At 35.2% G+C, this 13,321-nt stretch overlaps 1 protein-coding gene across 4 annotated transcripts; it reads left to right on the plus strand.

Annotated features, from left to right (window-relative positions):
• The first annotated feature begins 1,479 nt into the window (after positions 1–1,479).
• PDE318 (P-loop containing nucleoside triphosphate hydrolases superfamily protein) lies at positions 1,480–12,062 on the plus strand. Of its 4 annotated transcripts, XM_089620453.1 has the most exons (19): positions 1,480–1,684; positions 1,758–1,857; positions 1,931–2,048; positions 2,457–2,617; positions 2,743–2,797; positions 3,143–3,282; positions 3,452–3,572; positions 3,723–3,787; positions 3,958–4,071; positions 4,471–4,545; positions 5,022–5,060; positions 5,139–5,210; positions 5,535–5,648; positions 5,799–5,870; positions 5,955–5,991; positions 6,108–6,220; positions 11,162–11,368; positions 11,622–11,741; positions 11,872–12,062. In XM_089620453.1, the coding sequence occupies exons 4-18, from the start codon at positions 2,483–2,485 to the stop codon at positions 11,709–11,711; spliced, it is 1,449 nt and encodes a 482-aa protein (XP_089476579.1). In that variant the 5' UTR covers positions 1,480–1,684; positions 1,758–1,857; positions 1,931–2,048; positions 2,457–2,482; the 3' UTR covers positions 11,712–11,741; positions 11,872–12,062. The 4 variants fall into 4 exon arrangements, with proteins under 4 accessions (XP_089476579.1, XP_089476577.1, XP_089476580.1 ...); XM_089620451.1 differs by having other exon boundaries at positions 1,482–1,684; positions 11,622–12,062; XM_089620454.1 differs by having other exon boundaries at positions 1,482–1,684; positions 2,457–2,599; positions 11,622–12,062.
• The last annotated feature ends 1,259 nt before the right edge of the window (positions 12,063–13,321 follow it).

Below are 13,321 nucleotides of genomic sequence, written 5' to 3' on the forward strand. Positions count from 1 at the left end.
TAGAGTTTACTATGTGGACTTTCTCCCTCTCGCTCATGTCTTTCCCTCTCTGAATCGAGAGTAAAATTTTGTTAATAAACATTAATATGCCTTATTTTTGTATTGTTTCTAATTTTTAGCTTTTGAATCATCACTAATTTTTTGTTGATTAACGTTAATATGTCTTGTTTTTGTATAGTCTCAGATTTTTCTCAATCGTCAGTTAATTTTTGTTAATTATCGTTAATATGCCTTGATTTTTGTATGATTTCAAATTTGTTTGCTCTTATATTGTCAATTAATTTATGTTAATTATCGCTAATAATTAATTAGATGTTAAGTATCAAGTTACTTTATTTTTAGAAAAGTTTGATATTTTTTCCCATTTTTTTCTCGAATCGTCGGCTAAGAGTTTTACAATTTTTTTAACTTTTTTTTATAACATATTTAATTCTCTTTATTAGGTACTAACTGATTTCTGAATTTGTGTAATTGTAATTACTTTCTTCTTTTATTTATGAAAATAAACACTTAAGGACATTTAGGTAAAAGATTAATATGAGTTGGTAATTTTTTTAAAAAAACTTTCAAAACGTTGGCTATATTAAAATTACAACGTTTCAAAATGACTAGTTGGCTAAAGTTCCCTTAAATATAGATAATTGTAACTAATTAAGAGGCTAGAGTGCCCTTAAAATACAACGTTTCAAAATGACTAATTGGCTAGAGCGCCCTTAAATATATAAATTTTATAATTAAATAATCAATTTAAATTAATAAATTTTCAAAATAGTCGACGTTTATCTAAAATTAATTAAATAATCAAATTTTACAAGAATATACCACTATGAGGTTTTAACAAAACTTTTAGTATGCGATATAAAAAAAAATTGAAAGTGAGAAATTACTTAAATATAACGTTAAATTTTTTTTTTTTTTTTTTTTTTTTTTTTTTTTTTTTTTTTTTGTATAAATGCAACTTTAACTATTTTACTAATCAAATAGTTTTAAATGACTATTTTATATAATTTAATCTTGAACAATTTTTTGTTGATTTTATTTCTAAGCTTTATATTTGTAAATAACGTATATTACGCTGGAACTAAATTAAACGAAACTGAGCAAATTAAAAATGAAAACATGATAAATCAATTAATCAATAATATTCATATCACAAGTTTTATGCCATCTTTAATTATTTATGATTAAATTTGATATTCTTTGACTCTTAATTCCTTTCTATATGTTTATATTTTATAGTGGTTAATTTTAGTAAATTTAAAAAATGACGCATACAAACAAACGGATCACAATGGCTTATGGCTCCATGAATCAGCTAAAAAAGCTACAAAACGTTGACCGTAGCTCCATTTAAAAAAAAAAAAAAAAAAAAAAAACAAAAACAACAACAACAACAACACTTTGGCTATTGAAGTGTTTTTGTCCGAATTCATTATTAATTTAAGGATATATATTAAATGCTTACTGAATTATGTAAATTATTAAATATTAAACGTTGCCTAAATAATAATTTAAATGTTTCAAGAAAAATCATAATTATTATTTGGTGGTGATATACGGAAAAAGAAAATTAAGTGTGTTGGATGCAAGTGCGAACACAGAAGAAAATGAAGCATTAATATGCAAATTTTCTCTTAATTATGAGCTACAAACTGTTTTGTTTCTGGGGAAAAAGAATTATCCGGTAAAATTGTCGTACTTTTGTTGCTTTGCTGACGATAAATATCTCACTTTAATTTTGATGTATGAAATTTCAGTGAAGAGCGACGTGGTGATAGTAAGGAAGCATTAATATGCAAATTTTCTCTTAATTATGAGCTACAAACTGTTTTGTTTCTGGGGAAAAAGAATTATCCGGTAAAATTGTCGTACTTTTGTTGCTTTGCTGACGATAAATATCTCACTTTAATTTTGATGTATGAAATTTCAGTGAAGAGCGACGTGGTGATAGTAAGGAAGTAGGAAGCCACTATCTCGATTTTGACTACTTTTCTTCTTCAACCACCACTTCTCAACGCTGACGATTCTTCTCAACGCCGTTTTCTAGGGTTTGTTTATTTCTTATTCGCTCGCTCTCACGAGTTTCATCTTCGTTTCTTTGGGGGTCTCACATAACAAAGTAGCATTTTTTTTAAATATGTTTTAAGGGTGCTTTGTGTTCGATGATATGCCTGTGAGGAAAAAAAAAAGAAGACATTTTTGTATGCATTTTTCTGATTATAAACATATTCATTTGAATGTTTATTTATTTATTTTCATGTATGGCTTTCTGGCTTTAGTGGTTCTTGTGTTGGACTGATCACTGTGGTGATGATTGGCGGTTTTTGTTTGAATTGTTGAAATTAGAAAGAAGTGTAAGAAAGACTTTATTTTTTAAGTTTCTTACACACATAGGATTATAGTGGAGTTGAATCACTACTGAGTACTGACTATTGAAGTCAAACCCTGATTTACAGAGGGTTAGAATTGAAGATAAGCAAACATGTCAAGCTTCCATGGCCAAATCATAGCTTCTTCTTCTCTCCTCAAGCAACTCAACACCAAAATGGGATGCTTTGTCTGTCCTCTAACTTCTCAGACCAGATCGTTCTCCGCCACGGTAGGTCGGATCAACAAGGTAGCCCTAATGAATTCATCATCGTATTTCGTTCTCAGCTCGGAGACTTATTATTATTATTATTATTATTCTGCTTCATGCTTTGGTTGCTTGTTTGAGATTTTGTTTTTGGGTGGTGAAATTAGGGAACGAATTTTATGTCGAACGACATTTCTACAGACAAACGAACTCGGCGCAATAGTAAGTTTCTCTTTGGAATTCCATCTACACGTAATTCAAATTAGGCTGCATGGTTTTAGATTAAAAAAATCAAGTACATGAATATACTTATCACGCTTAGAGAACTTGCTTCTTATAAGGAAGGGACCGAATGCAAAAGAAACTTGTCATTCAATATTTAATTTGTTTAAAATAAATCATTCGACACAGAATTGTTTGTTAAAATGCCCGTGTTTCCATAATTTGTCTTTTTTTATGTCAGGTTTCTAATCATGGTCTTGTTTTTTTTTTTTTTTTTCCTTCCCTTCTTTATGTACTAATTTCCAAGTTGTTATATACGTTGGCTTGTTTCTTCTTCAAACGTAGGAGTCTTTAAGTTACCCAGTGGCAGAATTTATTCCCCTCATGTACTATCGTGCAAGACCATACAAACTAACTCGTATGAGCGCATCAATTCGACTGGAAGCTATGTTCCAAGTACTAAAACTGATGAAAGCAAACAAAAGGTAATTCTGTTCTTGGTGTTCATTCACTTAGACCTCATGTTTTCCCAGAAATAGTAAAAGAATTGTCAAAATTTTTATCATAATCTTCATAATCATTCTTATTGCCATGTTACCCCGTGGAAAAAGAAACGGTGCAAATCGTTATATGATTCTATTGCTTTAAATATAGGAAAAACCATCAGTGCCACTCGAGAGGATTGGAGCATTTCAAAAACTGCCGATGGTGATGCCATCCTTTGATATTCTTTATTCGGCACTAAGGAAGGCCAAGAGGGTTCCTCCAACAAAGGGTATTTGATTTGTTTCGCTTCATATCTGATTTATTTATTTTATTTATTTATTTTTTTTGTGAAACTACCTGGCGCAAGAATCAGGCATTGTAGCACTCATGTGTATGTATAAGTTATCAGTTTATGTTTTGAATTTTGTTTGTTTCGCAGGGATCGCAAACATTGCAAAGCGAGAGAGAAATAGAGGTGCAAAACAACTTGATGCGCTGATGAAAGTTTGTTCTTAACTTTTATGTCCAGGATCCTAATTGCTATCATCAAAATTATGGTTTTATTGGCAAATAAAAACATAGGAGTAGGATATTTCTTTAATTAATTCCCAAGCTTTGGTGGCTAGTGAGATATTTCCTTTAGCTAATATTTTGTTTTCTTATTTGAACTCTAGGAAGTAGCTATTCCCTTGAGGACTTACTTGGAGAGTTTCCCGAAGAAAAAGACTCTGCATCCTTATGAGCGATCCCTTATTGAACTGACTCTTGGTGATGGAAACTATGAACAGGTCAGTTAAAGCAACTCATGTTTTAGATGCGATTTATGGAGATCATTATGCTTTTATTAATAATAAAAATATTATTAATATTATGAGTAAGAATAATAATAAAGATAATAATAGCAGAGTGCTCAGCTACATGCATTAAATAATAGAACTGTATTGTGTCGAAAAAAATGAGTAACGTGAATGTACTTGTGGTTTCTTGAAACAATGTCAAGGATTATAGCAGAATACTTGATTATGATGAATACATATTGGTCCTTTGTTAGTGGCCCTTCGTGCCATTCTAATTATTTTTTAACTTTTTTTTATTATCATTTGCAACACTTGAGACATTCACATAGTTCTTTGAGTCTCAGATCATTTCATTGCTGTTAATTATTTGGTCATATATTTTGTTAATAGGTATTGGGCAAAGTGGATTCTCTGAGGAAGAAGGTGGTATCGGTTGGAAAAGAGCATGCTTCTCTCTGTGCCAAGGTTGGTCTCAAAATTACCAACTCTACCATGATTTAAGTCTCGAATAAAATTTCGTTTATAGAACCTTCATGCTTCAACCGGTTATAGTACTCGGTCTATATTGACTGGGTGATAAAGAGATTCTCATCCCCTGAAAAAAAAAGAACAAAAACAACAGCAGTGTCTTGTCACCGAAGAAGGAAAAAAAAATCAGTTTTTAAAAGTTCATGAGATGAAAAAAATAAATAAACGCTTCGAAACTCCATGTGTCAGTTGAAGCTATGTTGTTCCATCCATGAAATAGCATCCATTTAATAAAGTTTGCTATTGGTATCTCTCTTCAGCAAATTATCACTCTCCACCTTTCAATGTGATTCAGTCTTGTAATGTCTCATCTGTCGAGCAATGTCAAATGTTTTGTTCTTAGAAAAATATAAATAAAGATGAGTTCTGAAAATAGATAGGATCTTAACAAATTCTTTTTGAAACCCTTGCAGTCTGTATCAAAGCAAGAAGCGCAAGATCGTCTCGCTGAGGTCCGTTTCATTGGAGCATTTTGAATCTTCCGAATACTTGTACCACTGAAACCAATAATCTTATCTTTCTTTCGTCAGGGTATGAAAAGAGTTGAAGAGATTTATAATAATAATGGGAAAGCTGTTGACAACCTGCTTGATATTGCTAAGGTCTGTACAACAAACTGAACTTATTCTTTTGTTGTTTTAAATGTGCCATCCGTTTATTTATCCTTGATCTTTTTTTTTTTTTTTTTTTTTTTTTCTTGAATGGTGTTTTTATTTATTCTCCTACTTTTTTTTTTTTAATTCAGTCGACCTTTGATTTGTTGTTGCTACGTACTTTGTAAGTATAGAGTTTGCTTAATCCTTTGAAACTTCACCTTGTGCAAGTGCTTCGCCTAAGCTTGGTTGCTCCTTAATGTTATGAAAAGATTTTATTTTAATTATAAAAATATTTATGGCCCAAGTAACTAAAAGAATGGAATTTCTTAGACTTTGCGGGCAATGCCAGTAGTTGATCTCGAAATGCCGACACTCTGTCTGGTTGGAGCTCCGAATGTGGGAAAGTCGTCTCTTGTTCGTGTGCTCTCGACGGGGAAACCTGAGGTTTATATTCATTCAAACATCACGTTATTTATTTATTTATCCGTCTCCACTGCAGATGACTTTTTTTTTCTTTTTTTTTTTAAGTAATGCCCATTAATTGTTTGGCATAAAAAACTAATGTCTTCATCATAATGTTCTTGTTTTGTCAAGATATGCAACTACCCCTTTACGACCCGAGGAATATTGATGGGTCATGTAGTTTCAAACTACAAGCATTTTCAGGTTGAGAGCTCTCTGCGTCATTTCAATGCCTAAACTTTCAAATTTGTATCTCCATGCCTAACCAAGGGTAGATATTCAACGCAGGTGACAGACACTCCTGGTTTACTGAACAGATCTGATGGTAAGAATCGCTACCCATTTTTAATGTGTACTGGTGTTTTGAGGGGATTGAATATAGACCACTCATGGGCGTCCCAAATGAATATTGATCGTTTATATCGATTTTGGTTGGCGCAGAGGACAGGAACAATTTGGAAAAGTTGACACTCGCTGTTCTCTCTCATCTTCCCACTGCAGTACTTTACGTCCATGATCTCACGGGAGAGTGTGGGACCTCTCCTTCTGATCAGGTATATCTATGAATGTGTATGTAAAGGTTGAAAGAGAATGAATCCGGAATGAATTAATTTTTATTAAGCTTCAACCGAATATAAATACAAGACTGGAAATAACTGACCTAGAATAACAAGGAGAAAAAATAGGAAACAACTTACAACAAGCTAACTAATTATAACAAAATAAGATATTTACAGGGACAAATAAATCTAACTAATTAAATCAGTAAAACTGTCGACACCCTCCCTCAAGCTGGCGAATAGATATCGATCATTCCCAGCTTGGATAGAAAACCTTCAAACATGGAAGTAAACAGTCCTTTAGTGAGGACATCTGCAAGCTGTTCGGATGAGGGAACGAAGGGCATGCAGATGTCGCCATTTTCCAATCTTTCTTTGATGAAATGACGATCTATTTCAACATGCTTCGTCCTGTCATGTTGTACTGGGTTTAGAGCAATACTGATGGCAGATTTGTTGTCGCAGTATAACTTAATAGGTCTATCTCTTTCCACCTTTAGCTCTTCTAAGATCTTCCGAATCCACAGGAGCTCACATACTCCTTGAGCCATAGCTCTAAATTCTGCCTCAACACTGCTCCTCAAGACCACCGGTTGTTTTTTGCTACGCCAAGTGACTAAGTTGCCCCACACAAAGGAACAATAGCCGGTGGTAGATCTTCTGTCAGTTGAACTCCCGCCCCAATCAGCGTCAGTGAAGATCTACACCCTTCTGCTTCCATTCTTGGAGAACATGATCCCTTTTCCTGGACTCCCTTTTAGATAATGAAGAATCCTATAGACTGCCTGTAAGTGCTTCTCCGAGGGACAATGCATGAATTGACTGACCAAGCTCACTGAAAAAGCAATATCAGGTCTTGTATGAGCCAAATAAATCAGTTTCCCCACCAGCTTCTGATACCGGGTCTTGTCAACTGGCTTGCCTCCATCTTCTTTCTCGAGTTTCTGGTTGGGATCAATCGGAGTTGCTACTGGTCTACATCCGAGCAGTCCGGTCTCCTTCAAAAGGTCTAGAACATATTTCCTTTGTGAGATAACTATGCCCTTTGAGGACCTAGCCACCTCCATCCCTAGGAAATATTTGAGTTGCCCCAGATCCTTTACTTCAAATTGACTCGATAGGAAAGTCTGAAGCTTGTCTAGCTCGTGGCTATCATCTCCTGTCATAACAATGTCATCTACATACACAATTAAAATAGCAATTTTACCATTATTGTGTTTGTAGAACATAGTATGATCTGAGTGAGCCTGAGAGTAACCATGTGCCTTCACTGCCTTGGTGAATCTCTCGAACCAAGCTCTCGGAGATTGCTTCAATCCATATATGGATTTCTTCAACTTGCAGACTTTTCCATCCTTCTTCATATCTTCAAAGCCCGGAGGAGTCTCCATATACACTTCTTCTTCTAACTCACCATTTAGAAAGGCATTCTTCACGTCAAATTGTCTCAGGGGCCAGTCCAGATTCGCTGCGAGTGAGAGAACACGCACAGTGTTCAGTTTTGCCACTGGAGCAAATGTCTCCTCATAATCCAGACCATAAGTTTGAGTGAAGCCTCTTGCCACAAGCCTTGCTTTGTATCTCTCTATCGAACCATCTGAGTTGTATTTGATTGTGAACACCCACTTGCTGCCAACCGAGCGCTTCCCTGTGGGTAATGATGTTAAATCCCAAGTCTCATTCTTCGTTAGAGCCCTCATTTCCTCCAAAACCGCCTCCCTCCATTTCGGAACCTCTAGAGCCTCATGTATCGAATTAGGAAGTTCATCATTCAGAATCCTGGTGGAAAAGGCTCGGAAATCTGGTGAGAGTTTATGGTAAGACACAAAGTTGGAAATAGGATGTTTAGTGGTGCAGGTACGAACACCTTTACGAGGGGCTATGGGATCATCAGGCTCAGGGTTTTGAAATGGAATAGGAGTAAGAATCGAAGTACCTTGAACCTCATTCGAGTAAGATGTTTGACATACCTCAGGGGCTGGCGGAATAGCACAAGGTCGGGTCCTTCGTTTGGTATAAACACGAAGTTCAGCAGTTTTTTCCAAGTTGATTTCTTCCTGAGTCTTATGAGGTTGTGAATTTACAGGTTGTGAAATCTGAGAATTAGTTACAGGAATATTTGATTCATCTAATTCATTTACAACCGATTTTGGAAAAGACATGTATTCCCAGAAATTGTGTTCAGCCTCATCTTCATTCGGAGTGGATTTTTTTTTATCAAAGTAAGGTTGTTTTTCAAAGAAAGTCACATCCTTGCTTACAAAATACTTTCCAGTTTTAGGATCAAAACACTTATACCCTTTTTGAGTTGGTGAGAAACCTAGAAAAATGCATTTATGAGCTCTAGGATCAAGTTTCCCTCTATTATGATCATGTATATGGACAAATGCAATGCAACCAAATATGCGAGGAGTTAACTCGGTGAAAGATCGATTCTCAGGAAAAGCATTTTTTAAAGCCTGCAAAGGAGTGATGTAATGTAGAACTCTAGTTGGCATTCGATTGATTAAATAGGCTGCTGTTAGAAGGGCTTCATTCCAAAATCGATTAGGGACGTTCATAGCAAACAATAAAGACCTAGTCACTTCTAACAAATGTCTATTTTTCCTTTCAGAAATTCCATTCTGTTGGGGAGTATCAACACAAGAACTGTGATGAATAATCCCGTTTTGTTGTAGAAATTCACCTAGGATAGAGTTAAAATATTCCCGACCATTATCTGTTCGAAGAACTTGAATATTCTTTTGAAATTGAGTGCTGATCATTGAGTGAAAATTTTTAAAGGTTTGTGCTGCCTCGGATTTTTCTTTCAAGAGGTATATCCATGTGGCTCTAGTGTGATCATCAATAAATGTGATGAACCCTCTAGATCCTGAGGTTGTTTTCACTCTAGAGGGACCCCAAATATCACTATGCACAAGAGAAAAAGGTTTTGACGGCATATATTTAAGAGATGGATAAACACATCTATGATGTTTTGCAAGTTCACAAACCTCACACTGAAAAGAAAACACATCTTTATTTTTGAAAGAACTTGGAAACAAATATTTCAGGTAATTAAAACTAGGATGACCTAACCTATAATGCCACAACATTATTTCATTCTCACAGGACAAGGTAGTAAAGCAACTTGGTTTTTGAACTTGTTTATCTGACGAATTTTCCGTGACCAAGTGATATAGTCCGTCAACCTCCTTAGCATTGCCAATCATCTTCCCCGAACGTGGGTCCTGAAATTCAAAACCAGCAAATGTTATTGTAGCAATGCATTTGCAATCATGAATAATTCGGCTCACTGAAAGGAGATTACAAGAGAGTTTTGGGACATGTAAAACATCTATCAAGGGGAGAGAGGGCGAAATAATGATCGAGCCTTTTCCAGCTATAGAGGTAAGTGAACCATCAGCAATTTTAACTTTCAGATTACCAGATAGTGTAGAATAGGATGAGAATATGGAAGAACTACCGGTCATGTGATCGGTTGCTCCTGAATCTATGATCCAAGGGTTTGTTTTAGAACCGGCTATGAAAGCTGTGGGATACGTACCTTTCTGGGCTAATGATGAGGAAGCAATATAAGAAGATGAGTTAGGGTTGTTGGATAGTGAATGAGAACTCGTAAGTTGATACAAATGCTCTATCTGTTCCTTGCTGAAGGCAGATTGCTCTGAGGGTGGTTTTGACTCGTCAGAAGCTCTTGGCTCTTCTGAGGAAGCATGGAATCCCTTCCGAGGGGTTGGTGAGTCCGCTGGCTTTCCATGTAGCTTCTAGCACTTAGCCTTCACGTATCCTGGCTTGTTGCAGTGCTCACAGATGGGTCGGTCTCTGTCATTGCGACGATCACTGCGACGTGGTGGCTGACCTGAGAATAACGCTGAAGACTCGGTGGTAGTTGGTGAAGATCCCCCGAGCATGACTGTTCTCCGACTCTTCTCTCTTCTAACCTCGGAGAAGACTTCTCTTGTGCTTGGTAATGGATCACGACCGAGGAGACGTCCTCTGACTTCATCCAATTCCTTGTTAAGCCCGACAAGAAATTCGAAGACACGTTCCTTCTCCACCATCTTCTGGAAGAGAGCTCGGTCTTTAGGGCAACTCCATTCATAATCGTTGAACATGTCTACTTCTTGCCAGAGAGTCTTCAGATCCGTGTAGTATTGAGTGACTATTTTATCCCCTTGCTTCAGCCTCCATAACTGAGTTTTAAGCTCAAACCATTGTCCTGCGTTCCCGAGATCTGAATAGGTCTCGTTCACAGCATTCCAAATGTCATGAGCCGTGGGAAGAAACAGGTAGGTTCTGCCTACACTCGGTTCCATAGAATTGATCAGCCAGGACATAATCATCGAATTCTCTGCCTCCCATCTTTCAGATTCTTTACCCTCCTTGGCTGACTTCGTGATGGAGCCAGAGAGATAGCCAAATTGGCCACGTCCGCGAATGAACAATTTCACAGATTGTTACCATTGTAGAAAATTATTTCCATTCAACTTGTGAGAAGTGATGGATATATTTTGAAAGGATTCATTGTTTAGGTTTATGGAAGATGAACCAGGGGTATCATGGTTCGGCTTAGCCATAAGGCTCTGATACCATAAAGGTTGAAAGAGAATGAATCCGGAATGAATTAATTTTTATTAAGCTTCAACCGAATATAAATACAAGACTGAGGAAATAACTGACCTAGAATAACAAGGAGAAAAAATAGGAAACAACCTACAACAAGCTAACTAATTATAACAGAATAAGATATTTACAGGGACAAATAAATCTAACTAATTAAATCAGTAAAACTGTCGACAGTATGTTACCGATTCATTCATATGGTGCGATGAGAAACGATTTGAAGAGCTAAATCTACAATGAGTTGAGATTCTGTTTCCCTTTATTTATGACCTTTCTTTTTTAAATGGGATGACTTCTTTTTTGATGCAGTTTTTCATATACAAAGAAATGAAAGAAAGGTTCCCTGACCATCTGTGGCTAGATGTTGTGTCTAAATGTGATATATTGCAAGATTCTCCGGTGGTATTTGTTACGGAAAAAGTTGACGAAAAAGACCCCGAGCTGTCAAAATATCGCAAATCGGGTCCCGATGGGTCGTTGTTTGTATCGGTCATGACTGAAGCAGGTCTCTCTGAGGTAATTGGCCTTTTCGTTGCAACTTTCGCTATTTACATTTTTGACTTTGGTTGCATTGCTCTCTTGCTCTTCCCATTGATATGTACTCTAGAAGTGAACTTAATATCATGGCCCTATAATCTTAAAGAGTTCAAGATCTAAAATATTAACACAAAGGAAGTAGATGTTGAAGTAATAACGAAATCATAATTATTCAGACATTTTTTATATAATTTATTATTAGAAGAAACTAAAAGGGTACCGTGGCGCGCAGTTAAAGGGTAAAGTGTACGAGTTACTGAATTCTCAGTTGGCCAGAATCCAAGAAATGAGCTATGATGTAGTTGACGAAGCTTCCATTTGAGAGCTTTTTCAGAGGCTTCGTCCATTTAAGGTTAAGGATTTTTGTTTTTGACACATAATGACATGCAATCTATTACCCGAGAGAGAAAGAGATGAACAAGAAGAATCATCTCAATCCCGTGCGAACTCAGGCCAGGATATAACCCTGATTTTCTCTTCAGGCTAGAGAGCTGGTGATTTTATGAATCTTGCAATTTTGACGTCAGCTACCAGGAAAAACAGATCAATATTACTGGTTCAATTCCACCCTTTTTTAAGCAGTTTTTTTCTTAGGTAATTGGTATATTTGTATAATTGTAGACTATTTTACATCTTTTTATGGTTATGGATTCAGTCACGAAATTAATTAAAATTTATGTGAAATGTATGGAAAATTATACAGAAGTTAGATATAATTTGGACTATAACAAATATTAAAAAAATTTAAAATCATTAAAGAATAAAGAAAGGAATAATATTTTTTACAGGGAGTAGTAGTGCATGTAATATAAAACTAAAACCTGTGAACCGTCATATTTTCGATTTCATTTTCTTAGTGGAGTCAGTTGACATTAGTAATAAATATTGAGAAAAGTTTGTGAATGATTCAATTTTAAGAGTTGTTCATATGGTCCATAAGGTGTTTTTGATTAGCCAAAAAAATTAGGGATTATTCCTATTCTATGACTTGTACCATGATTTTGGACCAAAATCTACTAAACCCAAATAAATCCTAAACTATGACTTAATGAAATGAGTAATTACATATTTATCCTTCATATTTAGTTTATTTTTATAAGTTAATTAATAAAACAAAAACAATTATTTAGTTTATATTATGAAAACAAACATCATTACAAAAACCCGGAGAGCATCCCTGGGAATCTTCGACGCTAAAGCTCCTGGGAACGACGGTCATGGCCGCCGGAGAGCAGTCCATGGCCATCCCGGCGGCGGCGACCTCGAAGTGTCCACCGGAACAGCCCGCCACGGATTCCGCGTAGAATTTCTGTGGTTTTTTAAGTTAAAAAACAAAGAAAAAACGATTCTCGTGATTCTGGATAATTTTGAAAAGTTTCTGAAAATTTATGGGTTTTCGTTGAAGATTTATTGACGTTGATGTCAATAAAAATGCATATTTATTGACATCAATGTCAATAAATTTTCAAAGGAATTTTCCAGAATCGTTGAAGATTAATCTTCAAATGAATTTTCCAGAATCGTTGAAGATTTATTGACATTGATGTCAATAAATATGCATTTTTATTGACATCAATGTCAATAAATCTTCAAAGGAATTTTCCAGAATCTTCAAGAGAATATTCCAGAATCGTTGAAGATTTATTGACATTGATGTCAATAAAAATGCATATTTATTGACATCAATGTCAATAAATCTTCAGCGTTTTTGGGTTTTCGTTGAAGATTTGATTCTGGATAATTTTTAAAAATTTATGGGTTTTCGTTGAAGATTTATTTACATTAATGTCAATAAAAATGCATATTTATTGACATCAATGTCAATAAATCTTCAACGAAAACCCATAAATTTTCAGATGCTTTTCAAAATTTTCCAGAATCTCGAGAATCGTTTTTTCTTTGTTTTTTAACTTAAAAAACCACATAAATTCA

The sequence above is a fragment of the Urtica dioica genome, chromosome 7 (assembly GCF_054948205.1).
Source record: "Urtica dioica subsp. dioica isolate 48M chromosome 7, U.dioica_male_clone48M_v1_H2, whole genome shotgun sequence".
In the NCBI taxonomy this organism is placed as follows: Eukaryota; Viridiplantae; Streptophyta; class Magnoliopsida; order Rosales; family Urticaceae; genus Urtica; species Urtica dioica.

Coding starts and splice junctions, on each gene's coding strand:
- PDE318 (XM_089620453.1), top strand. CDS start 2,483: ATGTCAAGCTTCCATGGCCAAATCATAGCTTCTTCTTCTCTCCTCAAG. Junction 5,061..5,138: donor CGCAAGATCGTCTCGCTGAG/GTCCGTTTCATT, acceptor TTCTTTCGTCAG/GGTATGAAAAGAGTTGAAGA. Junction 5,992..6,107: donor TTTACTGAACAGATCTGATG/GTAAGAATCGCT, acceptor TGGTTGGCGCAG/AGGACAGGAACAATTTGGAA.